This window comes from Olea europaea, unplaced genomic scaffold, assembly GCF_002742605.1.
Source record: "Olea europaea var. sylvestris unplaced genomic scaffold, O_europaea_v1 scaffold2703, whole genome shotgun sequence".
Lineage (NCBI taxonomy): Eukaryota > Viridiplantae > Streptophyta > Magnoliopsida > Lamiales > Oleaceae > Olea > Olea europaea.
In genome coordinates, this window is record NW_019245431.1 from 1 (window position 1) to 27,628 (window position 27,628).

The following is a 27,628-nucleotide window of genomic DNA, read 5'->3' on the forward strand; positions in this document are numbered from 1 at the left end:
AAAGAGCTCTTCCACTAATAAGAGTCCTTTTGAGATTGTTACTGGCCAGCAACCGCTACTCCCTCATACAGTGGATATTGAACAAAGTACCAGTCCCCTCAAGCAAAGAGCTTTTCTCAAGAGTGGAAACGGAATATTGAAATTGCTCGGAGTTATCTTGAAAAAGCTCAAAAACGGTATAAAAAGGCTGCAGATCTAAAGCGCCGTTTTATTGAATTCAATGTTGGAGATCTGGTAATGGTTAAGCTTCCTGACAGAAATGTTTACAAACCAACAAGAGGGAAGGACTCAAGATTGTCACCAAAATACATTGGACCATTACCCATTGTGAAGAGGATTGGAAGAGTTGCATACAGAGTTGAACTCCCTTCATGGTGTAAAATCCACAAGGTCCTTCATGTTAGTGTGTTGAAGCCATACTTTTCGGATAAGGAGGACGCATCTAGAAATGAGCCAAAGCGACCTGTATTTGAACTGAAGAAAGTTGGAAAGAAGGTTGCTGAAGCTATTCTTGAGCATCGAATCACTCGGACTTCTAGAAAAGATCATCAGGAGTACTTTGTCAAATGGATGGGATGCAGCAGCGAGGAGAATACTTGGGAAAGAGAAAAAGATCTCGGGGCCTTCAAATCATTAATTGAAGCGTATCATGCATTGATGGCACCGAGGACGTCGCCAAAACAAATGGGGGAGAATGTCAAGGACCGCAGCTTTACTTAGCCCCTTGACACTGTCGCAGCCGCAGTTTGCCCAACTTCGGCCGCACATTGTAAATATTACTTTAAGTTTGAGTTGTAATTTTCGTTTCATTGTAATAGTTATTTTAATTGTAAAATAGCTCTGATATTGGTAAAGGATTAGTATGATTCCTCGTCTTTTAAACGTCTACTCCCGTCACTTGGGTTTTTGTTCAGAATGCTATTATAGGGGGTATTAGTCATTCAAAAATCTTTCAAGCTCACTGGTGTCCGCCCCCTACACCAGCATTTGTAATTTTCTGCTTTCATCAATTGTAATGTTCAGTTTTCAGCAATCAATGTTCAATTTACTTTCAATGTATTTAAATTCTCAATTGTAAGCTTTCTACAAAATTGCAATCAAATTTTCTTTCGTCCCGACGCGACCGAGAAAAGGCGGAAGGTAGTCTAGCGGAGCAGACTACTGCCGCACGGTGTCCCTTTCTGTGCCAAGAAGAAAGACACCCTGTGAAACAACGTTATGCACTTTAATGTTGGTGTTTAGGGTTATTTAGTGGGTTGGATCTTATTAAGCTAAAAAATGAGACAATAAAATGGGTAATTGGGCCAAAAATTAGAAATGAAACAAATTATTGGGCCAAAAATTTGGATTTAAAAATTGTTAATTTGTTAATTTGTTTAAAAAAAAAATTAAAATTAAAATATTTGATTTATTCAATATAAAAAAAAATTAGAAAGATTCGATTTTTCGTCTAGAATCGAGGGCCGAACCGTACCCATCAGTTCTCAATTCAGATACTCATTCGGGTATTTAATTTGACAAGAACCGTAGGGTTCAGTTTGGTTCAGTTCGGTCGGTTCGATTCGGAAGATTTACCCAGCCCTACCGCCACATCTCATTTTAATCGAGTATGAGAGCAGGGTAAGATAATAAAAATATTAGTTAGGACGAGAGATGAGAATGACTGACCCGTCCTCGACTCCATTGCCATCCCTATTTGGTGAAAGCACAATTGGCTTTTTGCGATTTTCTCAATGTATTGATAAATTACATTTTATAAAATTTATAACATCATTTAAGCTCTTGTTTGAACTCCATTTTTTGAAACTTATTTTCACCACTTAATATATAAATAAAAAATTTGCACTCGTAACTTTTTCTTATTTTTTAATTATGTTCTCCAAAAATTCACTTTTTATAATATTTAATATATATTAAAAAAATTCAACAAAACATGGGCTTAAATGGATTTTTTTACCATGATTTGCTGGCGTCCCTGAGAGCTCGAAAATGTCACTAGTTTCTTCTAAATTACAAAATTAAGAAGATTACGTGTTTTGAGAATTATTTAATAGATATTTTCATTCAAATACAATAAGGTGTGATTTAAGTTTGAAGGAAAGTGTATACTTTTACAAGGTGGGATTGTAATTGCTTCCAAAGAGTGTGTCATCATCTTGAAGCAATTTACTACTTTATTCAAAATTATATTAAACAATTCGAAAGACTTGAGCTAAATTAATGGAGTGGCAAAATGGAAATAATAAAAAATCGAGGTGTCAAAAAAGGAATTTTGGATTCTTGAAGTTTCCTAAAGCAATTTGATTAAGAGTCCGTTTGGGAGTGATTTTGAAAATTAATTTTTTTGCCGTTAGGAGGAAAGTGAGGTCCACATATGAGAGAAGAAGTCAAATATGACGGTTGAAATAGTGAAATAACGATTAAAAAATTAATTTTTTTGGTGATAAAATCGCTCCAAACAAGGTCCTAAAAAACCCGACAAAAAACTCTTCTGACATTTCGACCCGCAAGTTCCTGACAGTACAGCATCCGAGATCCAAAATCTGGGCTCGAATCCTCTGCTCCGCATTCACTCCAACTAATAATTACCCTCCTATCATCGACCGTTTTAATCTTCAATTACTAATCAGATCGTGGTATACCCAAAGTCCCATACACCTGGGCCATGTTCTCTCATACGTGCCGCACATATCTGAAACCCCAGTCGCACGTGCCAAGCAAATCTCATTCTTTTCTTTCTATCGGAATGTTTATCGCTTAAAAATTCGATCTGTTTGTGACATTCCTCTAAACACCGACACAGCAATCTCCGACGTAGGCTTAAGCGGTTTGATTTTAGTTTTCCCCTGACGCCTCTCATTTCCGGTGATCGGCACATTTTAACGATTGTAATAAAGATGGAATCGATTTTGGCGCGAGCTTTAGAGTATACGCTCAAGTACTGGCTGAAATCCTTCAGCAGAGATCAGTTCAAATGGCAGGGCCGAACCGTACAGCTTTCTAATTTAGGTAAATTTTGCTTTCATTTGCTTAATACGAGAATAGTTTTTTAGATATTTAACGGAATTTATTTAGTGATATTTATTGTTTTTTGGTAGATATGAATGGAGATGCATTGCATGCAAGTCTTGGATTACCGCCGGCTCTGAATGTCAGCACCGCGAAAGTTGGAAAATTTGAGATTATTGTCAGTAACTCCTCAGCTTAATTAAGCGAACAATTGAATTTCTGGATTATTTTAAAGCTGGGAAATGAAAAAAAAATTTGAAATTCTGATGATTTGGAGATTGTTTGTAATTCTCTTAGCTGTTGAATAGAATTATAATTTTGGTTATGTAAATTACCTGGTTTTAAATTAGTATTTATTATTATTATTTTTTTTAAAGCTTCCTTCTGTGAGCAATGTACAACTGGAGCCAATTGTGGTGCAAATTGATAGACTCGACTTAGTTTTGGAGGAAAGTGATGAAATAGATGCATCTAGGAGCTCGAGCAGGTACATTCAATAGGCTCGACAAGCTTATTTTTGTTGAAGATTGATTCTTATTTCCAGCAGTTAACTTGTCCACTTTCTATTCTACTGCTTGCAGCGCTTCATCGTCTACTAGCACTGCAAAGGGTAGTGGGTATGGATTTGCAGACAAGGTCAATCCCTATAATCTATTGTTATGGCATAGAAGTTTGAGTGATGATATCAGTAATTGATCTGTAATGTTTCACATAGTGCATAGCTTATTGTGGAACATCAGATTGTTAGGAATTGCAGATTGAATTTCATGGCTAGCAACACTTAATAAACTTATTGCCTCCAACTTATTTTTCTATTTCTATATGTGCCCCGCACTCCCACTTTTTAATTTTTTTTTACTTATTTTCAACCGCTTCTAGTTGCAATATTTGGGTTTGGGTTTCCAATAATCTTGCTTTTGAGCTTGCTTATTGATCAGATTGCAGATGGAATGACCGTACAAGTTCACACTGTAAATCTTTTACTTGAAACTCATGGTGGTGTTCGAGGCCGAGGAGGAGCAACTTGGTATTTTTCCTGTAATCTTTTGTTTTCATTTATCTTTGATTTGTTTGTGGGTAGCAACCTGTTGCTTAATAACTAGTTCTTATTCTGAATCCTGATATGTTATAGCATATTCGCTGAGTCTAATTTTTAGTAATGAAAGCTGCCCTTCTTTGGGGGTTATCCAATACATAGTTCTAAAAAACAAAAGAAGTAAATTGATAACCCCTATAATCAATATCATTTGCTTCATTTATAGCTAAGATAGAATCCAACATTACAGCAAACCTGATACCTATTAATGGACGCATCGAGCGTCTCTTTTTTTGATAAGTAATCAAATATTTTATTAATCAAAATGTAATATACAGGAGGTGTATTATACACTTAAACAAGAAATAAACGTCATTAAATTAGACAGCCCATTTATGTGACTAGAAACTGCAGCATTAAACCAATTATACAATGTCAAATAAAATAATTCTTTAAACTGCTCTAAAGTCTTTATCTGATCATCAAAACAACGCCCGCTTCCTTCTCTCCACACGCACCAAACTATGCAGCCTAGAATAAGGTCCCAAACAAGTTTACTGTCCTTGTCACGAAACTTTCTCCTCCATGCCTTCAACATATCTTCCATACGCCTTGGCATCATCCAATCCACATGTTGAGAAGCCAGAATATCATTCCACAGCAAGCGAGCACCATCACAATGGAGAAACAAATGGTCAATCGTTTCCCCATCCTTTCTGCACATATGACACCAATTTGTAATATAAAACCCCTCCAATCGAAGATTATCCGCCGTTAACACTTGTTCCCTCACTACCGTACATAGAAAAAATGTCACCCTTGGAGGCAATTTTCACTTCCAAACCATCTTTCAAGGGAATGAATTCTCCGCCGATCCTAATAAAGATCTAAAATAAGTGCTAACTGAGAAAATGCCATCCCTTGTCAGCATCCACCTGATGTGATCACGCTCTCCAACCCTGATATGCATTTCATACAAAGAGGTGAATAGCAGCGCATAATCATCCACTTCCCAATCTTGTAATCCCCTTCCAAAAACAATGTTCCAACTGATGCTCCCATTATGTGTATTTAATACATCATTCACCATAGCAGATGGCATCACGGCAATACGATACAAAGAAGGAAATCTCTCCTTTAGCGGTTGATCTGTACACCAACAATCATCCCAAAAACTGATAGTATTGCCACTCTCCACACCAAATGTCACTCTATTCCTTAAGTCACTCCACCCTCGCCGAATATACCGCCACAAACTCACCCCGTAGGTACCACGACCCTCAACTGAGCACCATCCACCCTTCATAATACCATATTTCTCTTCAATAATTTTTCTCCAGAAGCTCTCCCTCTCCACCCGAAATCGTCATAATCACTTACCCAACAAAGCCTTATTAAACAATACAAGGTTCCTCAATCCGAGCCCCCAACCCTTGTGGGAGAACAAACTGCACCCCAATTGACCAAATGAAATTTCCTCTCCTCTTCTAACCCTCCCCAAAGGAACTCCCTTTGGATCCTCTCTAGTCTCTTAGCCACTGTAACAGGAATGGAAAATAAAGACAAAAAATAAGTGGGGAGATTCGAGAGAGTAGACTTGACAAGAGTAAGGCGATCTCCCTTTGAGAGGCACATACGCTTCCAACCCGCTAACTTCCTCTCCACCCTTTCCACAATACTGTCCTAGATGTGTATACTTTTGAACCTTGCTCCTAGTGGGAGCCCAAGATATGTCATAGGCAACTGCGCAACCCTACAGCCCAATGTAGCAGCCAACCCCTCCACGTTATCGACCTCTCCAACAGTGATAACCTCGGATTTCCCCAAGCTTATCTTCATTCCAAACACGGCTTTGAAGCACAGAAGCAAACGACGCAAGTTCCTAAAATGTTCAACGTTTGCATCACAAAAGATCAAAGTATCATCTGCAATTAGCAAATGAGATATATGCAATTAACCAATCCTAAAGTCCTTTAACAGACTCTCCTCCACAGCCTTCTCAACCATTTTACTGAATGCATCCATTACAATAACAAACAGTAATGGAGACAAAGGATCCCCTTGTCGCAAACCTCTACTACTCCGGAAATGACCTTTAGGAGTGCCGTTTACCAAAACTGAAAAAGAGACGGTAGAAATACAAAATTAAATCCATTGGCACCACTTGGCCCCGAAACCACATCTCCTGAGCATATACAATAGGAAACCCCAGTTCACGTGATCATAGGCCTTTTGAATATCAAGCTTACATAGCATCCCTGGAACCGCTTGACGTAGTCTTGAATCAATACATTCATTTGCTATGAGTACGGAATTCAAGAGCTGTCACCCTTTGACAAAAGCATTTTGAAATTTAGACACCACTTTTTCCAGCACTTTCGTTAATCTATTAGTCAAAACCTTTGCAATAATTTTGTACACCCCACTTACTAGACTAATAGGTCGCAAGTCCTTAATGTCCGTCGCTCCTGATTTTTTTGGGATCAACACAATAAATGTGGTATTAGATCTTTTCAAGAATCTGCCACACTGGAAAAAGTAAGCAAAAACATCCACAATGTCCGATCGTATCACATCCCAACAAATCTTATAGAATACGAAGGAAAATCCGTCCGGTCCTGGGGCTTTATCTCATTCATACTGAACACCACCTCCCTAATTTCATCCTCCCCAAATGGACTTTCTAACCAACTGACATCCTCCTCAGAAATAGTGGAAAACTCTAGCCCCTCAAACTCTGGCCTCCAATCAAACTGCTCCTTATAAAGATTTTGATAGAAACTCACCATTTGGGTACCAATATCCTGTGGGTCCTCATAAGTTACCCTATCCACCTCCAGCATAGAGATACGATTGTTGTACCTATTGGAATTGGCCACCCTATGGAAAAACTGTGTACATTTATCACCCTCTCTCAACCACTTGACCCTAGATTTCTAGCGCCAAGCAATCTCCTCCATTTCCACCAACCTCTCCAACTCTCCCCTTAATTCTTAACGTCTCTCCCTCTCGTCCCCTCCCAATCCTCGACTTTCCTCCTTCCTATCCAACTCTTCTATTTCTGAGGTGCATTGATTTTTACGCCAGTTAACATCCCCAACCACCTCCTCATTCCACCTCTTGAGATCCTCTTTTAAAGCTTTTAATTTCTTATCCAACACATAATTGGAGGACCCCCTGAACTTGTAAGAGGCCCACCAAGTCCGTACTCATTCCCCAAAATGGTCCACTTTAAGCCACATCTTTTCAAACCTAAAAGGCCTTCTCCCGCTATACCCTACATCCCCAGATAATGAAATAGGGAAATGATCTGAATACGCCCTCCCCAGTCTCTAAGCGATGTCCGGGTATTTAGCCTCCCACTCCACACTAATCAATAACCGATCGATTCTAGAATGAACAGGTTGCTTCCAATTAGATGACCAAGTGAAATCTCCCCCCATCAAAGGCATATCCACCAACATATTCTCCCTAATAAAATCTAAGAAGTCCTCCATAGCTCCTGTTAGTCTTCCACCGCTTGACCTTTCAATAGGAAAGCGGACCATATTAAAATCACCCTCTATGCACGTTGGGAGGTTCCACCAAGCCATCATACCTCCCAATTCATCCCACAATCCGCCTCTGCTTTCATCAACATTAGGCGGATAAACTCCTATAAACATCCAACGAAATCTATCCCCAATATTTGTAAATGAAAGGGATAGAGAAAATAGCCCCTCACTAACCTCCTCCAAATGTAAAACTCTAGTATCCCACATAATTAGCACCCCTCCTGAGGCCCCCGTTGATCCCACAAACTCATACCCGACATGCTGTCCCCCCCATAAGCTACTTACGGTAGCCTTCGAAACGATCTCCAACTTTGTCTCCTGTAAGCAAACAATGTCCGCCTTCCAACCCCTTAAGAGATTCCTAACACCCAACATTTTTCCAACTTCATTAAGCCCACTCACATTCCAACTAACTATTTTTGGGATCATCTTGACGCACCGTCATCCCTCCCCATCAATCCTCTTCTTGACTCACCACCCCTCACGTCATAATTAACCGAGCATTCAAGCCGTTTAAGCTCACGATCACCCTTTCTTCTTGTCTTACCACCTGGTGTATCCATCACTTGTCCCCTACTAGGCTATTAGCCTCCAATTCTTCAAATAATTGATAAGCTTATGTTTGTACCCGTCGCTGGACACTCCCCACCATCTTGCTGAATCCCAAATTTTTTTGAAGAGCCCAGCTCGATAGTGGCGGTCTAATGTCAAGCTCACTCATTTCCACTATATCTTCAGAGGAAAACTGATCATATTGTAGGTCCTCTTCCTCCACCCGAACTACATCCCTATTTATATCCATTCGTAAGAGGAAATCTTCGTTTTTAATAGTGTCACTAGTCTTAGAAAAAATCTGTATTTATTTTAATAGGATCAACTCCTGAGAAGTCAGCAGTTCTGGTTGAGGAGTTCCTGTAGAAATATTCTACATGTTAGTTTGAAAAAGATAGAAAAACCGACGATGCCAACATGCTATCGAAGTCCTAGGATTTTCTTTGAGCTATTGTGTGTGGCCTCCATTTTGGGTAGAGACTTTTTTCTTCTCTAGATGTCCTTAGTCTTATTGCCAAAGCTTCGTTCAATTAAATATTTTAGTGGGAATTCTCTGCAACCTGAATCCCTATTGGAAAACCATAATGCAATTTTATGCAAGTCCCAAGATTTCTATGCAAATTCTCATGCTTGTCAACTTAGCATTCCTAAATTACCCATTTAGCTAACTTGTACATCTCATAATCATCTTCATTTTATGTTTTGAAAACTTTTTATAGTATCTTCTTTAGCTTTTATATGAGGTGGAATTAGGTGGCTAGGTTCAATAGAAACCTATCAATGTAAGTAGAATTTAATGGTACAGATGGTGATGGACCACGAAGGTTTAGATGCCAGTTAAGCTTAAGGAAAATGCAGTTGAAAATATCCTAATATAACAATTTGAAGGCATTTGACAAACCTGCTAAATATGCAAAACCTACTTTGTAATTTTTGTTTCTGTTTCGGGGTTGCTAAGTCCATAGATTTACTGAACGTCTTTCTTATATTTCAGTTGTACAGGAATGGTTGCATTATTTAGCTTATTTAAATTTGGCGTTATATAAGCCAACAAAGTGGAGATAGTCGTTCCATTTCCTTTCTAATTATTATTGTTATTTATTATTATTATTTTTTTTGTTTCCTATGTTTTTTTTCTCTCTAATATTTTCCATTCCACCAGGGCATCTCCTATGGCATCCATCACTATTCGTAATCTTCTGCTCTATACAACAAATGAAAGATGGGAGGTTATGCTCTGGAACCTTTTATACAATCTAACTTGCATGTTTTTGGTTCTTCAGAGGCATTTTTGCCAGAATGTTTATGCTACTAGAACTATCTCCTGCAATAGGTTGTTAATCTCAAGGAAGCAAGGGACTTTTCAAGTGACAAGAAGTTCATATATGTTTTCAAAGTAATGATGCTATCTACCTCTTATTTTCATTTGTTTTTTTTTTTGCTTATTTGTATCTGTATATGCTACATATGATAGGAACTAAATAAAAAAGTGTGTATGTGCATACCCCTGTTACGCATCTACCTCTTTTCCAACTTTTGTCTGAATTCCTTTAGTGTATACACACACACACACATATATATATATGTATATGTGTATGTATATTGCCTGTTCACGTTCTTGTGTGCCCATCTAACTATCTTCTGATGCCATTTTTCTCGATTTGAAAAATCCTTCATTTTATGTTTGTTACGGTATATAACATTATATCTTTCTATTTTTTGGTTAACAGAAACTTGAGTGGGAACATTTGTCTATTGACCTTCTCCCTCATCCCGATATGTTTTCGGACGCCAATTTTGCATTCTCTCAGGAAGGGTCTAATAGGAAAGATGAAGATGGTGCAAAGCGAGTATTCTTTGGTGGAGAACGATTCCTTGAAGGAATATCAGGAGAGGCTTATGTATGCAACTTAACATCTGAGTAGATTCTGAAGAAACTTTTCATTTTACTGGAGAGAGACTAGTTGACCTGCTAGGAAATGCTTTGACTCATTCTTCTGGGAAATATCATCTAGATGTGTGCGAGTGACTGTGTTTTTTTGAAGCTTTATATAACATTGGCTGAACTTTTATGGTTATGTTCAGATCACACTACAGAGGACAGAACTAAATTCTCCACTTGGGCTTGAAGTGCAATTGCATATTCCAGAAGCTGTTTGTCCTGCTTTAAGTGAACCAGGTAAGTACAAGATTTTAATGTTCTTTTTGGTGTATTCTTGGATTATTTCTTGGTTGAAATCCTTGGTTATATGCTACCAATATGTCTGCAGGTTTACGGGCTCTTCTCCGCTTCTTCACGGGAGTGTATGTCTGTCTCAATCGAGGAGACGTTAATCCAAATGATCAGCAAGTATGAATTCATTGTCAATGTCACTTCTTTGAGCATATTTTTACTACTGACAGCTGAATTATAGTAGCTTTTGGCAGTATACCTACTCACTACACCATTTCTGCCAGTTAGCTGTATTATATATCAATTGGAATTGCCTCTTTCTTGCAGCATTCTAGAGAAGCAGCTGGACGTTCTTTAGTCTCCATAATTGTGGATCACATATTTCTCTGCATAAAGGATGCTGGTTAGTTTTTCAGTCTTGAATTGCATGTTGCCTATGTTCCTTTTTCTCCTTGATTTCTACTTTTTTGTGCTATTGTGCTGCGCTAGTTTTCAATTATTATTTTCATGAGCTATTTGGTTCGATTTTTCACCATTCTTGATTTGGACTCATCAATGCCAGACATTTCTAGTCTCGTTGTTCATGCGTCTAAAATGAATGGTGTGGATGATATTCTTTTCTGAACCAGATTCCTTTTTTTCAAGTTGTGGCCTAAAAAGTTCATTTGACTTGCAGAGTTCCAGTTAGAACTATTGATGCAATCACTATTCTTTTCTCGGGTAAGATACTAGAAAGGAACTCTACTCGTCCAAGGACTGCAACAATGCCTGGTCATCTGCCAACCCACCCAGTCATCTCGTCCATAGTTATCTTAACTTTGTCTGTGGTAGTCCGGTTCATAAACATTCTTTTTGCATGCAGGCAAGTGTATCTGATGGAGAAGATGCCAAATTCTTGACTCGGGTTATGATAGGAGGATTATTTTTGAGGCAAGTGGAAATTTACTCTCCATAGATTTGGTAGATGCTAAAGAGGGGTTATCTGTGTTTTGGACAGTATTTTTATTTTTAAAATCAGTAAGACACGCAAAGTTGAATCCAGACTATAATAGGAGTTAGAATCATAAATTGTAACTTAATGCATTCTACATCTCGGGGATTTGATGAAGAACAAAATTGAAAATAGCACAGGGGTTGAGGGACCAATGGAGCCTGAATGACAGCTTTATCTGGACTAACACATCAAATCATATTGCTTCCGGTCAAAACAGTTGAATAATTCAAAAATTTTATTTATATTTATTATGTCATTCCTACTAGAACATAAAGTTCTATATTTACATCTTGAATTGAATTATCAGGCAACATAGTCATTGTACCCTGTGATTGAAAAGTATGATGCTATCTCCTTTGTGGTTCGAATGTCCCCGTATTCTTTTTCAATGTCCAGGATTAATGTCCTCTCTTAAACTAGAAATTTTTATCATGAAAATATACTTCCAACTTATGATTTGAAACAAAGGTTTTCTGCCAAAAATTGCATTAAATACTCACCAGAAATTCAGTGGCAATTAAAATACAGATCTTCAATTCCAGATGGAGCATGTATCTCTTACGTCCTTTAATCCATGCAGTCTACTTCTCCCAAGTGTTATCAGTTGTTGATGGCAAAGAGTTCTCTGTGAAAATTGTTCTCTTGTTGATAGCAATATGAATTAGAATTTGTAGGGAACCGTTTTTGTTGGACATAGTTTCTGTAAAACTATCTATTTATGGATAATGCCATTTTCTTTCACTTGTTTTTCATTTATGTCATTAGAGTAATGTATTGCTAATTTCTATCAATTAAAATGCAGAGATACATTTACACGACCTCCATGCACCTTAATACAACCATCGATGCTGACTGCTGCTGCTGATACCCATAACGTCCCTGAATTTGGTATGAAATACTTTCCCAAAAGTTTAGTAATCAGTTGGATATTGTTTAGTTGTTGATTTGGCAAATTACGGCTTCACTGTACTTTATTGTCTCCCATTGTTGTTTTTACAGGCGAGGACTTCTGTCCTCCAATATATCCTCTGGGAGACCAACGGTGGCAGCTGAGAGGTGGCGTGCCTCTGATAAGTCTAAATTCTCTTCAGCTCTTACCACCCCCGAGCCCACCAACTTTTGCTTCCAGAACAGTTATAGACTGTCAGCCACTTATGGTTGGTATCCACTTAAGAAGTTTAATTTTAGTACCAACATTTGAACCATTAACCTCTTTGCTGTTATATCTCAGATTCATCTTCAGGAAGAATCCTGTCTGAGGATAGCGTCCTTCTTGGCTGATGGAATTGTTGTCAATCCTGGTGCCATTTTGCCAGATTTCTCAATTAATTCCTTCTTGTTCAATCTTAAAGGTTTAGATGTTACCGTCCCTCTGGTAATAGGAAAACCATGCCATACTGCTAGAAGTTGCAACATGCCTTTTCAAAGTTCCTTTGCTGGGGCAAGGCTTCATATTGAAAATTTAATGTTCTCGGGGTCGCCATCACTAAAATTGAGGCTGCTAAACCTTGAGAAAGATCCTGCATGCTTCTGTCTTTGGAAAGGCCAACCAATTGACGCTAGCCAGAAAAAATTGACTGCTGTAGCTTCTCTCATTAGTTTATCTTTGGAGACCTGCAATGACTCAACTGGTGGGGGAAGTTCTCTCATGGAATCTTCAGGTTTATGGAGATGTGTTGAGATGAACGACTTGTGTCTAGAGGTAGCAATGGTGACTGCAGATGGAAGTCCTTTAACAAATGTCCCACCTCCAGGAGGGGTTGTTAGATTAGGGATTGCTTGTCAACAATACTTGTCAAACACATCACTTGAGCAATTATTCTTTATTTTAGATCTCTATGCTTATTTTGGTAGAGTCAGCGAAAAGATAGCCGAAGTAGGGAAAAACAACCCCTTAAAGGAAGCAAGAAACGAGTCTGCGAGTGGACCTCTTGTGGGTAAGGTTCCTGGTGATACTGCTGTCAGTCTAGCTGTGAAGGATCTTCTACTAAGATTTATGGAGTCTTCTTCTCTTGGCATTCAGGAAATGCCTCTAGTGCGCTTTACGGGTGAAGATTTATTTATCAAAGTCACGCATAGAAGTTTGGGAGGTGCCATGGCAGTTTCATCCAGTCTACGATGGGATAGTGTTGAGGTGGACTGTGCAGACACTGGGAATAACCTCGTAAATGAGAATGACTCCAACTTAACGCCTTCTAGAAATATTCATCTAAATGGAAATGGATGTCCTCAGTTAAGGGCTGTCTTTTGGGTGCAACATAGAAGAATATCTAAATCCAATGGTGATTCTTCCCTGGTACCCTTTTTGGACATAGCCACAGTGCATGTGATTCCATATAGTGCACAAGATATTGAGTGCCACAGTTTACATGTGTCAGCTTGCGTTGCTGGTGTTCGTCTTGGTGGAGGAATGAATTACACTGAAGCTTTGCTTCATAGGTTTGGGATTCTTGGGCCAGACGGTGGTCCAGGGGAGGGTCTTACTAAAGGGTTAGAGCATTTATCTGGAGGACCTTTAGCTAAGCTTTTCAAGCCATCACCTCTGATTATTGATGGGCACAGAGAGAGTACGAAAATTAATATTCAATTAAAATGCTACTCTTCCTGTGTGCGTGATCTTTTGTGCTATTCACACTGTTTTCTGTCTTTTCACTTTCTTCCTGGTTTCCTGTTCTGTTTGTCTTTCCCTAGATGGAAGTTCAGAAGATGGAAAGGACAGCAGCCTCTTGCACTTGGGCACACCTGATGATGTGGATGTGTCAATAGAATTGATGGATTGGCTATTTGCTCTTGAAGGTGCTCAGGAGATGGCAGCTAGGTGGCACTTTCATGATTCTGAAGATTCTTGCAGAGAAAACAGGAGCTGGCATACAACATTTCAGAGTATGCACGTCAAAGCTAAAAGCAGCCCAAAGCATGTTATGGTTGGAAATGCAAAACCACGTGGAAAACAGAAGTATCCTGTCGAGTTGGTTACTGTAAGATTTTACTTAATTCTTCCTCTTGGAGATATCCCGTGCCTTGCATTGACATATAGGATGTGATTTGATGATGGGTCTTTTAACCAATTTTAATGACTGTAAACTTGTTTAACCCACCAATTTGTCATGGATGTTTCCTAGTGGTATTGAAGTTGTTCATCAAATAGGTGACTTAGCTTGCTGACTCATGAGGTTTTTGACGTGGTTAAATTGTCATCTTTCCATCCTTTCTTTGTTTCAGTTTCCGGCTCATCTTTTAACTCTATTGAATTAGAAAATGTTGTTTAATTTGGTCCCACGAAAAAGAAAGAAAAAACAAGAGAATTTTCTTTTGATTGGAGAGGAATTTGGTCTGATGGGTATGGGTATTCATGTGGCTATGTAATTTAGAGTTTTGGCTATATTTCTATGGCATTTGGTTTTATGGGGTTCCCGCTGGTATTCTGCTACTTAATTTTTCCAGTACATGCTTTATTAATGCAAAACTCTGTTCAAATGCTTGCAGGTTGGCATGGAAGGTTTGCAGATCTTAAAACCTACGGCTCGGAAGGGTATTCTGCGTGATGGGATTCTTGAAAAGGGTACTTTAAAGAATGGTTTGCCTGAAAAAGAAAAACATACTTTTGACAAACACGGTGGCGTAAACGTGGAAGTTGACATAGTGGCTTGTGAAGAAGATGATGATGTTGACGATGCAATGGCAAAGTGGGCATTGGAAAATTTGAAATTTTCTGTTGATCAGCCGGTAAAGAGATTTTAACTTGTCAATTTATTTCATTGTTCACGGTTTAGTTTAGTTCTAGTTTCAAGCAAGGCACTGAAATTACTTTGTTTGATAGATCAAGGCCATTGTTACAAAGGATGAGCTGCAATATCTCGCTGTGCTCTGCAAGTCTGAGGTGGATTCTATGGGTAGAATAGCTGCTGGTGTCCTGCGGATTTTCAAATTAGAAGGATCCGTCGGCTCAGCAGCAATCAATCAGCTAAGTAATTTAGGTGAGTGTCTCATTTTCCATGTTAACCACCTTATTTTAAACCTTAAAGTGGTTAGAGCGGTGTCATGTGTTGCAACTAAAATATCTCTCAATGGCACTTAAAAATATTCGAAATGAATGCTTAAAAGATCCCCCTATGTATGTTTCTGCATTTACAGGAACCGAAAGCTTTGACAAGATTTTCACCCCGGAGAAGTTAAGCAGGGGCGGTAGTGCCAACAGTTTGGGGCTTAGTCCGTCGGCCAACACGACTGGAGTAAGTAGGAATTCATGTTTGGAATCGACAGTGGCTTCTCTTGAGGAGGTACTTTTGGATTCAAAAGCAAATTGTGTGTCTCTCACAACTGAATTGAGCAGTTCAGAATCCTCTGCTGAACACATTAGTAAAGTTAAACAACTGAATGAGAAACTCGAGAGTATGAAGAATTTACTAAATCAGTTACGGAATCAACTTTAGATTAGATTTTTCACTCTTGACATCAGAAGATTGGTACCAAATGGGTTCCAATAGTATATTTTTGTGATTATTTCATGTATATAGTTTACATAAATATACGAGAGTGCAAGAATTTACTGTGATGGAAAATGTTTATAATAGTTCCGAATGGGGAATTTTGTATTAAAATTAGAACACATCAAAATTACAGATTGGTATTTGTATTTCATTGATGAGAGAAAATATCTGCTCAGGGTTTTGATTGTCTTACTCATAGTCTCATAAATTACTTATTTTTATTAAACCAATCAAATCGAAAGTACTATAAATTTGGTCTTCATCTGGTGACAATAATGCATGTTTGTGGTCATTTTCCTCATCGTTATTCTCTTTATTTTTTTAATTATTATTATTTTTTGTGATGGAGGTAAATTCGTCATTTTATGTTAAATTAAATTAAAAAAAAGGTAAATTAATAAAAACTACTACTCGATGATTCGGCTACGAAAGCTATTCACTAGAAAAATTTTGAAAATATAGAAGATCCGGTTTGCCAAAGGCGACAAAAGAAGAAGAATTTTATTCCAAAACACAAAGGGAAAGACAAAGGAGGAATGTTAATCCATCAAAATTGATTCAATTTATATTTTGATTGGTGTTCTTGCTGACATCAATCTTGTGCTATTATAAACATTGTAAATGAAAAGAACAGCTCATTTTTACATATACTTGCTCCAACAACACTAAGGTACAGACATAGGAGGAATGCTAATCCATCCAAATCGATTCGATTTACATTTGATTCGTGTTTTCGGTAACATCAACCTTGTGCCATTATGAGCATTGTAAATTAAAAGAATGACTTATTTTAACTTATACTCACTCCAACCAAAGCCTACTTAGTTAAACACTAATTCCAAAGGCTCGACGAATTAGGTCGTTTGGTACAAGATAACTATAGGTCGAGCACGTCCCTAATTCACACATCCTTTTGTGTCTAACTAGAGACATTATGCCAACCAACTCAAATCTAGCCTCAAATCAAGCCAAGCATAAATATCTCCATAGGAACTAATTGAGATTATTAAAATAAACCCTGTTCTAATAAGATTACACAAAATGAAACAAATGGGAATATTACATTCGGCTGGAATGAGTCCATTACCTCTTGAAATAGAGACAAATATGGCCTTGCACGTTTTATAAGCAAAGAAAATGACCACAATTTATAGGGTCCCACCTTAAGACAATGAAAACAACGGTTAGGGAAAGATGAACCCTTTTTTAACATTTGAAAGAAATTTTATTTTTAATTAGTAAAACCCCTAATTGTCATTTTATATTTGGGATTTTGCTTTTTATTTTGTTAAGCTTAGTCAAACATGCTCATAATTAATTAAAGGATGGTGTCCTTGTGAGGAATGAAGTTGGTAAATTTGGAATGTAAATGTTGCACCACAATATCGTGCGAGTAACTATAATCCTAAAAAAAAAATGCAGTGCTCTTCTATCAATATTAGTAGCGTGCGTTAATTTTATCCCATGTTTCTCTCTTCTAACACGTTTTACTTAGATCACACTACTCTTGACACGAGCTTCTTTAGATTATTCTCGATAAATGTCACCTTTGCTCTCTATATAACATTTTCACGTTTGGAATTTGTTTCGTAAAAGCATAACATGGTCAATTAATCCGCCAAGCAACTCTTGCAAACCAAAATCAACAGAAATCATGGAAAGAGACGTTATACAGCTTTCACAATACAGAAAACACTTCTTGTTTTCAGGGAAAGTAATATAAATAGAGAGACAAACCCAAAAAACAGTTGGAATAATTATACAAAGCAAAAACAACTAATAATAACAAACAGCCGGCTAAATATAGGAAAATATTGGATCCTTTCACAATTATAAAACAACAATAACAGCCTGCAAAATAAGCCAATGGAATTGATAAACTTCTATATAAAAAGTAAAATAAACTAAGATCCTAGTACTTGAAAGTAGTTGAAGAAATTCTATCTTCAAAAGTTTGTTGATCCCTTCCTCTTCAGGGGACATCTAAAATGGGGAAGAAAGATGGGATTTTTCGATATGCAGATAGAGTCGACAAGTTTTTGATGTTCTTTGGGACTTTAGGCAGCATTGGAGATGGACTGCAAATCCCACTTATGATGTTTGTTCTCAGTGCTGTCATCAATGAGTATGGCGACCTTAACAGCTCAGTCTCTATGCATACTGTAGACAAGGTAACATAATGAAACTAATGCATAATTTCATCGATACGAGGAATTTATGGGTACTCAACTGACCTGCTACTAAAATTTCTATCCAGTACACACTGAGGCTACTCTATGTTGCCATTGGAGTGGGACTGTCTGCTTTCATAGGTATGTTACAGTGCTTAGAACTCTAATGGACAATCTATAGAGCATCAAATCTCGTGAAAAATTGACAGATTATGTTTATATTAACATGATTCTAAGATACATTTCTTATGTTTCCTCGCATGCATTTTTACAGAAGGATTATGTTGGGCAAGAACGGCAGAGAGACAGACTTCTAGGATGAGATTAGAGTACCTGAAATCTGTCCTCAAACAAGAAGTTGGTTTCTTTGACACGCAGGCAGCTGATTCTTCGAAAACTTATCAAGTTGTTACGACAATTTCTGCCGATTCCAATACGATACAAATCACCATTGGGGAGAAGGTATTTACTCCAACAGCACCTAATTTCTCTTATTAAAATCAGTGCTTAGATGGGAAATGGATGATAAAGAATGCAAGACACAGAAAATTCAGTGTTTCTAGCCATCTAGTATAATCACATAACTGATTACTATATTTCAGAAAATTGAAGGACCTTCTTGCTCAAAAACTAAAATAATAGAATGCTCAATATGAAGGCTTAGATAGTACTGACAGTATCAAAAAAGAAATTAATTCAAAATCTTCCTTATGATACTGTATCTAGTACTGTTTATTGAACATGCATTAAGAGTACTGAAAACGATTCTATTTCCTATACTCTTGTCATTTTAGTTGACTCAAAACTTGAAATATTATGAATTTTGTGTGTAGATACCTGACTGCCTAGCCTATATGTCATCCTTCATCTTCTGCCTCGTATTTGCATTCTCACTATCATGGAGGCTCACTTTGGCTGCTATACCATTCACCATAATGTTCATTGTCCCTGGACTTGGATTTGGAACGATGATGATGAATGTGGCAATGAAGATGATAGAGTCTTATGCAGTCGCAGGTGGAATTGCAGAACAAGCAATTTCCTCGATCCGGACGGTATATTCCTATGTTGCTGAGAATGAAACCCTTGAGAAGTTCAGCCATGCACTGCAAAAAACTATGGAATTAGGAATAAAGCAAGGTTTTGCAAGAGGATTGATGATGGGGAGTATGGGAGTTATTTATATTAGCTGGGGATTTCAAGCTTGGGTTGGATCTCTTTTGGTCAGCAGAAAAGGAGAAAAGGGCGGAGACATTTTTGTAGCCGGATTCAACGTTCTCATGGGAGGATTGTGAGTTTTATTAATCTTTAGATTTTTAATAATCTGCTAGCTTGATCCTTCATATCAAACTCGGAAACTTACTGTTTTTCCTTCTTGCAGAAATATTTTGACTGCCCTTCCAAACCTTACTGCAATTGCGGAATCTAAGGCTGCTGCTACTCGCATTACAGAGATGATTGATCGCGAACCAGCCATAGATTCTGATGATAAGAAGGGAAAAGCTCTATCGTACGTGAGAGGAGAAATTGAATTCAAAGGTGTCCATTTTACTTACCCATCAAGACCAGATACGCCCATATTGCAAGGCTTGGATCTTACAGTTCCAGCAGGGAAAACTGTTGGTCTTGTTGGGGGTAGTGGCTCTGGAAAGTCCACCATCATTTCACTGCTGCAAAGATTTTATGACCCTATAGAAGGAGATATTTTCTTGGATGGATACAAAATAAAGAGGCTTCATCTCAAATGGCTCAGGTCCCAAATGGGATTGGTTAATCAAGAACCAATCCTCTTTGCAACATCTATAAAAGAAAATATATTATTTGGGAAGGAGGAAGCATCTGCAGAGGATGTAGAGAAAGCAGCCAAGGCTGCAAATGCACATGATTTCATTATCAAGCTACCAGACGGATATGAAACTCAAGTAAGACTTTCTATCCCCAAATACAATAAATCCGTTTTCTGTTTTTGTTAAGAGTTCTGAAAGCAGTAAATAATCCAGTGCCTTGCTCAATAATTCTTTTCCCTTGTCATTTGGTTCAAAATGGTACATGCTCTTTTCCAATTTTAAGCATGTCTAATAATTTTCCTTGTGATATGGTAATCTCCAGGTTGGTCAATTTGGAGTTCAGTTATCAGGAGGACAAAAACAACGCATAGCGATAGCAAGGGCTTTGATAAGGGATCCGAAAATCTTGCTTCTTGATGAAGCCACAAGTGCACTGGATACAGAATCTGAAAGAATTGTACAGAAAGCTATAGACCAGGCATCCAAGGGAAGGACGACCATAGTTGTAGCTCACCGTCTCTCGACAATCAAGACGAGTAACTTGATTGTGGTTCTCCAGTCGGGAAGAGTTGTTGAATCAGGTTCCCACGATGAGCTTATGCAATTGAAAGATGGAGAGTACTTTAAAATGGTTCAGTTGCAACAATCAGCAACTGAAAATGATACTACAAGTAATTCCAACCATCTGATTGAAGGAAAAAATCATCACAAGATGAATATCCCTCCAAGCCCGTTGAGTGCGAGGTCAAGTGCACAAAACACTCCAGCTTTGAACCCATTTAGCCCAGCATTTTCAAGGAGTACACCCTACTCCTACTCTGCTCCGTACTCATTTCAATACGAGGGCACATACGACAGTGATGATGAAGATTTCTATGGATCAGCTCATCCTGCTCCATCACAGTGGCGTCTTCTGAGCATGAACACACCTGAATGGGGAAGAGCCTTGCTCGGGTGCTTAGGAGCCATCGGCTCAGGAGCTGTTCAACCAATTAACGCCTATTGCGTCGGAGCACTTATATCGGTTTACTTCAGGACAGATAAATCCTCCATCACATCTCATGCAAGAGGGTATTCTTTTGTATTTATAGGCCTTGGAGTTTTCAACTTCTTCACCAACCTTCTGCAGCACTACAATTTTGCTGTCATGGGAGAAAAGTTAACTAAAAGAGTAAGGGAGATGCTGCTGGGAAAACTCATGACTTTTGAGATTGGATGGTTTGATGAAAGTGAAAACACAAGTGCAGCAATATGTGCACGAATATCAACAGAAGCCAACATGGTTCGCTCACTTGTTGGAGATCGCTTGTCACTGTTGACTCAAGCATTTTTTGGAGCTGTCTTTGCCTACACTCTAGGACTCGTTTTGACATGGCAGCTGGCCCTTGTGATGATGGCAGCTCAGCCCTTACTCATCGGAAGCTTTTATTCAAGGAGTATTCTGATGAAGAGTATGTCTGCAAAAACTGAAATTGCACAAAAGGAAGGAAGCCAACTAGCAAGTGAAGCTGTCATCAACCATCGAACTATAACTGCATTCTCATCTCAGAGAAGGATAGTGGGGCTTTTTAGAGCCACACTGGAAAGCCCAAGGAAGGAGAGTATCAGACAATCTTGGTTCGCAGGTGTTGGCCTATTTAGCTCACAATTCCTTGCAGCAGCTTCTACAGCATTAGCTTACTGGTATGGAGGGAAGTTACTGACACAAGGGTTAATATCTCCGGAGCGACTCTTCCAAGCATTTCTAGCACTTCTGTTCACGGCATATACCATTGCTGAAGCAGGAAGCATGACAAAAGATTTGTCGAGAGGAAGTAATGCTGTTCGTTCAGTTTTTGCAATCATCGACAGAAAGAGTGAGATTGATCCAGAGAACTCATGGCAAATTGATGCTGTGAAGAATGATATTAGGGGCCGTGTGGAGCTCAGGAATGTTTTCTTTTCTTATCCATCAAGACCTGACCAGATGATCTTAAAGGGCCTCAATCTTAAAATCAGATCAGGAACCACTGTTGCATTAGTTGGCCAGAGTGGTTCAGGGAAATCGACAATTATTGGACTCATTGAAAGATTTTACAATCCAATTAAGGGATCAGTGTTTATTGATGATAAGGACATAAAGGAGTATAATTTGAGAACCTTGAGGTCACACATTGCATTAGTCAGTCAGGAGCCAACGCTCTTTGCAGGAACCATAAATGAGAACATTGCCTATGGAAAACAGAATGCAACAGAATCTGAAATACGAAAGGCTGCAATACTTGCTAATGCACATGAATTTATAAGGTATGGTATCTATACCACTATTTTCGAAATAAAATATTTCATGAAACTATAAAAAATGCAGAGAGAGAAATAGAGAGAATCTAAACCAAATACTTATTCTTAACTTTTAATTCATTTTCTTGATGACAGTGGGATGGAAGATGGTTACGAGACTTACTGTGGAGAGAGAGGCGTTCAGCTATCTGGAGGCCAGAAACAAAGAATAGCTCTGGCTCGCGCAATATTGAAGGACCCTACAATCCTACTGCTGGATGAAGCAACTAGCGCTCTTGATAGTGTATCAGAAAGAGTGGTCCAAGAAGCACTAGAAAAGATGATGGGCGGTCGAACTTGCATTGTTGTGGCTCATCGATTGTCTACAATAGAGAAATCTAATTCCATTGCTGTGATTAAAGACGGAAAAGTTGTTGAACAAGGTTCGCACTCTGATCTACTCTCAGTGGGAAACAGCGGTGCTTATTACTCGCTTGTTAAGCTGCAAGTTGGCAGCTCTCTATAACGGTAAAATGAAGCAGTTGGATCTAAACTAGTCGATTTCTCAGATACACATCGCCTGTACTCTATGCTACCTGAACTTTTGTAACATAGAGGAAATCAAAATCGCATGAAGATTTCCTTAAGCTGGCATACTATGTAAATTGTGCCTTCAAGAATGTAAGAAGTCATCTATTCTACTGTAGACCAATTATTGGATTTTTCAAACTTCAGAAGAAAATTTTGGATTGTAAATTTCCATCCATATCAAGATATCCTTATGAATTCCATCATATCAACATTATTAAGCTATACTAACGCCATGTATGGCAAGGCTTACATTATAAATTAAGTTGATCAAATATACTTTTTATTCACACATCCGTATGAACCACAATTTCCTTCCCACTTATTATAAGCACTTCCATAGGACCCATGGTTACAACTTATAAGCACTACCAAACAACCACTAATAATTCACCGGTTATAACACCAAAATTCGCTTATTATTCCATTTTCCACTACATTCCACATTGATAGTTCAGTTCTTTTTATGGATATAGGCAGAAAGGTAACCTCCAAGCAAAAGGGTTACTATATACATGCTTTAATTTCAAATTTTTATTTTTCTTTTCAAAAGAATACACTTTTAGAAAATCACACAACTGTTATACTAGATGTCAAGCCAATTGTAAAGCTAAAAAAAATATATGCTCTTCCAACACTAATTTAAAATAGTAAAATTCATGAAACTGAAGTAGCAGTACCAATGTCAAAGACAAAATTAGTAGACTCAAAATGCATTAGGACTTTCTCGTCATCATATGGAGCATGCCTTATTTTGGAGGGTGCGTTATGGGCTATTTGGATGGGATTTTACTTGCTCGGCGTAGTCGGCGACTTCAATTATCAGACATATGGAAGGAAACTGACTCGCCTGTGGCCGTTCAACTTCAATGTATCACTAAGGATGGAGGACGATGGGCAATTCAAATCACTCTTAGACAGATCAGAAATTGTTTTAGCTTCTACAAAAGCTTGAAAACGAATTAAGCAAAGAATTACAGCAAAAAGATTATCAAGGCAATGAAAATAACCCCCAAAAATTCCAGTCTCAGCCTATGGCTCAACGGATGTGGTGAGTTCGACTTGAGTTTGATACCTTTCTTATTCACTTTCTTACCGAAGTCGTTAACCGGTATATCCGCCTTCACAATCAGACTGTGTCTCTTGGTATAGAAGACCAAGATCTTGAACTTCACTCTAGTAGCCAATCCCACTCTAAAAGCCACCGTGGACCCATTTGAGACAGCCTCAAACGCCGCCTCCCACGGCACTCCATTAGTCTCCACCACCGCTTTCCGGCTAGTATGCTTATTGTGACCCTGGTAGAAACCCGGCACTGTGTAGGTGGCTATAGGAAAGCTATAATTTTGATCATAGAAGAAGGTTAAATTTATGGTATCATAGTGTACGCCTTTGTCTTTCATCCCGTTATCAAGCTTGATGTCAAAGAAAATGGTGTGGTTGTTCCTGGTGGTGGTGGAGTTGTCGGTTTTGTTGAGTGAAGGAACCAAAAAGTTCTGTACGGAGCAAGTGGGTTTTGAGGTACGTAGACTTAGCCACAAGAAGAGAGCTGTCAAACCTGAAGTGAATATGAAGCTGCAACAGCAGTTGCCACGCCCAGCTCCGCCGCTTTCCGCCATGCCGGAAAATCTACTCGCGGTGGAGCGATATAGAGCGATGAAATATGGCTTTGCAGTGTATCAATCAGTGGCATATTAAATTCAACCACGGGATCGAGTTGACAAAAAGTATTTTTTTATGTTCATTTTTCCAATAATAGCAAAGGAATTCCGAGAATCACGTTGGCTACTCATTTTCTTTTTGTTTTAATGGCTGCTGGAACAAAAAAAAATCTTTCCATTCACTTCGAAAAGTTTACAATGGTTGAAATTATAATTAAAATTTTAATCATCAATAACTAATTTTAATAATACTAGTCACTATCGCGTATTTTGCACGAATTTTGTATTTATCGTATTTTTATTAGCGTATGAATTTTAATTTTTTGAAATGTTTTTGAAAGAATATCTAAAAATATTTCTATGATATAAGAAAATAATTGCAAATTATTTTTATAATTGCAACAGTATTGAGTTTTCTAGAAAAAATATACTTGAATATTTCATACTTAAATAAAAAATATGCAAACTATTTTGCATGTATTCTTTGATAGTGTTGATATGATTAAACTGAATGTGAAAATTATATTTCTAATTCAATATTAGAAAATTGAAAATTGAGTATAAAATTATAAATCGACTTGTATATTCATATGCGTTTATATTTTGTGCTTCATACATTTTAATATTTAAATTATGCTTATGTCGAAAAAATAAACATCTGAAATTTGTTTTTGACATTCGGTTTATATGGTGTTCTGCATTATCGGTATTTGTAAGTGCAAAAATCGGTATATAAGGTAAGTTGTAAATATGGTATACAACATATACGATAAATTGTAAATACAGTAAGTTGCCTACAAATACGATAGGTTTCAAATACGATAAGCTACAAAAATGATAGGTGGCAGCATATACGGTAAGCTGCAAATACGATGTCAACCGTATTTACGCATACCATATTTACAGCTTACCGTATTTGCAGCACTTCGTATTTATAGCATACCGTATTTATATCATATCGTATTCGCAGTTTACCGTATATGCAGCATACCGTATATGCAGCATACCATATTTGCAATATACTGTATTTGTATCATACCGTATTTACAGCATACCGTATTTGCATCATAACGCATTTACTGCACATATTGTCTTTAATACGACAAATATTGATTTTTTGTAATTCAATATTTTCATTTTTCATAATTGTATTTTTGGGAATTTAAAAAAAAAGTGATTATAAAATTGCTAATTTTTAAATGTATTTTTTTGTTGAAAATAAAATTGATTTTTTATGCTATTTTTAAAAATATATATATTTTAAATTTATTAGCGTAATAAGAAGATTTATTATGATATGTAAAAAAATTTTAACACCACACAATAAATCCATATTTTAACCTGTTGACTGCAAAAGTTTTTGTATATCAATAATGCATTTTCCATTCAAACAATAATGCCAACTTTTTTGGCATCATTCTTTGTTTTACTTTTTTTTTTTTTTTTTTTTTTTTTTTTTTTTTTTAATTTTTTTTTTTTTTGCAATGATTATTTTGAGAGTTTTTTTTGTATTATATTGTTGTAATTATATTTTTTTATTAAATTTAATGCATAATGTTAACTAATAATATAACAAATTAATTGCATGATTAAATTTTTTAAAAAATTTGGGGAGAAACTTTTTACTCTGCAAAATTTTGTGCAGAGACCCCACAGTGGACGCAGTCTTCGTACAGATTGTGAGAACACTCCGCACAATCTATGTGGAGTGTCCGCACTCTGTCCGGGCAAAGTGGTTTATGATTTAACATTGATAAGTGATAAAATCCAAACATTCCTCATTGCTTTTTAGTTGTGATTCAGTGTTCTTTTCCCCCCAACACTTTATTTTTTTGTAAAAGCACTTAGCACTTTGCATTGTAATTGTGGTCTTTGACTTACCATTTTGTGGTTCATGAGTCATGTTTAAAACATCTCACTTGTGCATTAACTTTTCGTTGTTAGATGTATTTATATTTTTTGGCAAAAGCTTGTAGCCATATATCCGTTTATTTTCTCCATTCTCCATCGAGAAATTTATGTTGTCCAAGTTTATAATTCATTAATTCCATTTTTTGGTCGTATTTATGCATACTATTAATGAGTAAGGATATTCAAGTCTATATTTAATACCCCATGCGGATGGAGTGCGGAGTCTCCGCAAATTACTCTAGAAATGGGGAGCCCACACATATGTGGGAGAGTTTTTTTTTTTTTTTTAACTTATTCTTGTAATTATATTTATTTTATTAGATTTAATACATATTTTTAACTAATAAAATAACAAAGTAAACAAATATTAGTTGCATGATTCAATAAAAAAAAAAAAAAAAGGGAGTCCTCACTTGTTCGAAGACTCCGCATAAATTGTGTGATTTGTGTGGAGCCTCCGCACAAGTGCGAACTTCGCACAGTGCCGAGACTCTACATAGCAAGTGTAATTTTTTTTATTTAAATTATTAAATCAGTAAATTAGACGGAATTAAAAATAGGTAAATGTATTTTGTTTACTTTTTAGTTACTAATTTTTTGAGAAAATTTGATTTGTATACTTTTTTTAGTGTATTTTTTATTAGCTTAATAATTATTAATTTTAAAGCATTTTATATAAATAAATGAAACATAGTTGTATATAAAAAAAAGGGAAATGCACTTATCAAGTAATGATATCGATTAAAAAATTAAAAAAAATCTCTTCGCACAGTTCGGAGATCAATTGATCTCTCCGAACAGTGGGGAGGCACAATGCAGAGAGATGGTTTGCCATCTCTTCGAACAATTCGGAGATTTTTTTTCAATGACGACGAAATCTTAACTATAACATATTGTTATAACATATTTTTACCAAAAGTAAGATCAAAAGTTATGGCAAACCATGTGCGAAGAGTTGGCAAACTCTCCACACCATGGCAAAACTCTCCGCACAGTGCGGAGAGAATTGATCTCTTCGCGCAGTGTGGAGAGATTTTCTTTTTTTTTTTCTCGTTAATTTTTTTCTTTCTCTACTTTTCTTTATTTGTTTGCAAAATATCTATTTTTCTTTACTTCTTTACGCCATTTATCTTTCTTCTATTCTACAACTCCATTTAAGACACCAAGAGATGACAACATGAAATTTTGTCATAAAGCCACAACTTAAAATTCATTTCTAGTAAAAGAAGGCTTCATGAATGTCTTTGTAACTCATACTCCAATCAACAATTTATAACTACAATAACAAGATGATATCCAAAATCTCTATCTCAATTAGCAATTTTTTATAGAAGAAGACATGAAATAAATAAATGAATGGAGAACAGAATCATTTACTCATTTACCACTGGTGAATGCACAAGTCAAGCCACCATAAAAGCAGCAGAAGTAATGAACAATCCA

General features: G+C 37.1%; 3 protein-coding genes across 4 annotated transcripts; 2 read left to right on the forward strand and 1 right to left on the reverse strand.

The window, feature by feature from the left end:
* Nucleotides 1-2,697: 2,697 nt before the first annotated feature.
* LOC111383501 lies at nt 2,698-16,000 on the forward strand. Of its 2 annotated transcripts, XM_023007617.1 has the most exons (20): nt 2,698-3,009; nt 3,099-3,187; nt 3,387-3,496; nt 3,591-3,645; nt 3,948-4,036; nt 9,314-9,380; nt 9,485-9,547; nt 9,882-10,052; nt 10,237-10,330; nt 10,422-10,501; nt 10,652-10,727; nt 11,001-11,044; nt 11,187-11,254; nt 12,121-12,206; nt 12,318-12,475; nt 12,550-13,885; nt 14,010-14,296; nt 14,805-15,044; nt 15,139-15,295; nt 15,453-16,000. In XM_023007617.1, the coding sequence occupies exons 1-20, from the start codon at nt 2,898-2,900 to the stop codon at nt 15,749-15,751; spliced, it is 3,681 nt and encodes a 1,226-aa protein (XP_022863385.1). In that variant the 5' UTR covers nt 2,698-2,897; the 3' UTR covers nt 15,752-16,000. The 2 variants fall into 2 exon arrangements, with proteins under 2 accessions (XP_022863385.1, XP_022863386.1); XM_023007618.1 differs by lacking the exons at nt 2,698-3,009; nt 3,099-3,187 and having other exon boundaries at nt 3,449-3,496; nt 3,955-4,036.
* Nucleotides 16,001-17,614: 1,614 nt separating this feature from the next.
* LOC111383498 (putative multidrug resistance protein) lies at nt 17,615-23,165 on the forward strand. Its single transcript, XM_023007614.1, has 7 exons — nt 17,615-17,979; nt 18,066-18,120; nt 18,254-18,441; nt 18,813-19,270; nt 19,361-19,901; nt 20,089-22,052; nt 22,182-23,165. Exons 1-7 carry the CDS (start codon nt 17,797-17,799, stop codon nt 22,549-22,551), a joined length of 3,759 nt encoding a protein of 1,252 aa, XP_022863382.1. The 5' UTR covers nt 17,615-17,796; the 3' UTR covers nt 22,552-23,165.
* A 344-nt stretch (nt 23,166-23,509) lies between these two features.
* On the reverse strand, nt 23,510-24,390 carry LOC111383499 (protein NDR1-like). Its single transcript, XM_023007615.1, has one exon. It carries the CDS (start codon nt 24,230-24,232, stop codon nt 23,588-23,590), a length of 645 nt encoding a protein of 214 aa, XP_022863383.1. The 5' UTR covers nt 24,233-24,390; the 3' UTR covers nt 23,510-23,587.
* Between the last annotated feature and the right edge of the window lie 3,238 nt (nt 24,391-27,628).

Bases quoted from the DNA above. Each gene is read 5' to 3' on its own strand.
- LOC111383499 (XM_023007615.1), bottom strand. From the start codon at position 24,232: ATGGCGGAAAGCGGCGGAGCTGGGCGTGGCAACTGCTGTTGCAGCTTC.
- LOC111383498 (XM_023007614.1), top strand. From the start codon at position 17,797: ATGGGGAAGAAAGATGGGATTTTTCGATATGCAGATAGAGTCGACAAG. The intron at 17,980-18,065 runs GTAACATAATGA...ATTTCTATCCAG, and splicing joins CTATGCATACTGTAGACAAG to TACACACTGAGGCTACTCTA. The intron at 19,271-19,360 runs GTGAGTTTTATT...TCCTTCTTGCAG, and splicing joins AACGTTCTCATGGGAGGATT to AAATATTTTGACTGCCCTTC.
- LOC111383501 (XM_023007617.1), top strand. From the start codon at position 2,898: ATGGAATCGATTTTGGCGCGAGCTTTAGAGTATACGCTCAAGTACTGG. The intron at 3,010-3,098 runs GTAAATTTTGCT...GTTTTTTGGTAG, and splicing joins CGTACAGCTTTCTAATTTAG to ATATGAATGGAGATGCATTG. The intron at 9,381-9,484 runs GTTATGCTCTGG...CTCCTGCAATAG, and splicing joins CAACAAATGAAAGATGGGAG to GTTGTTAATCTCAAGGAAGC.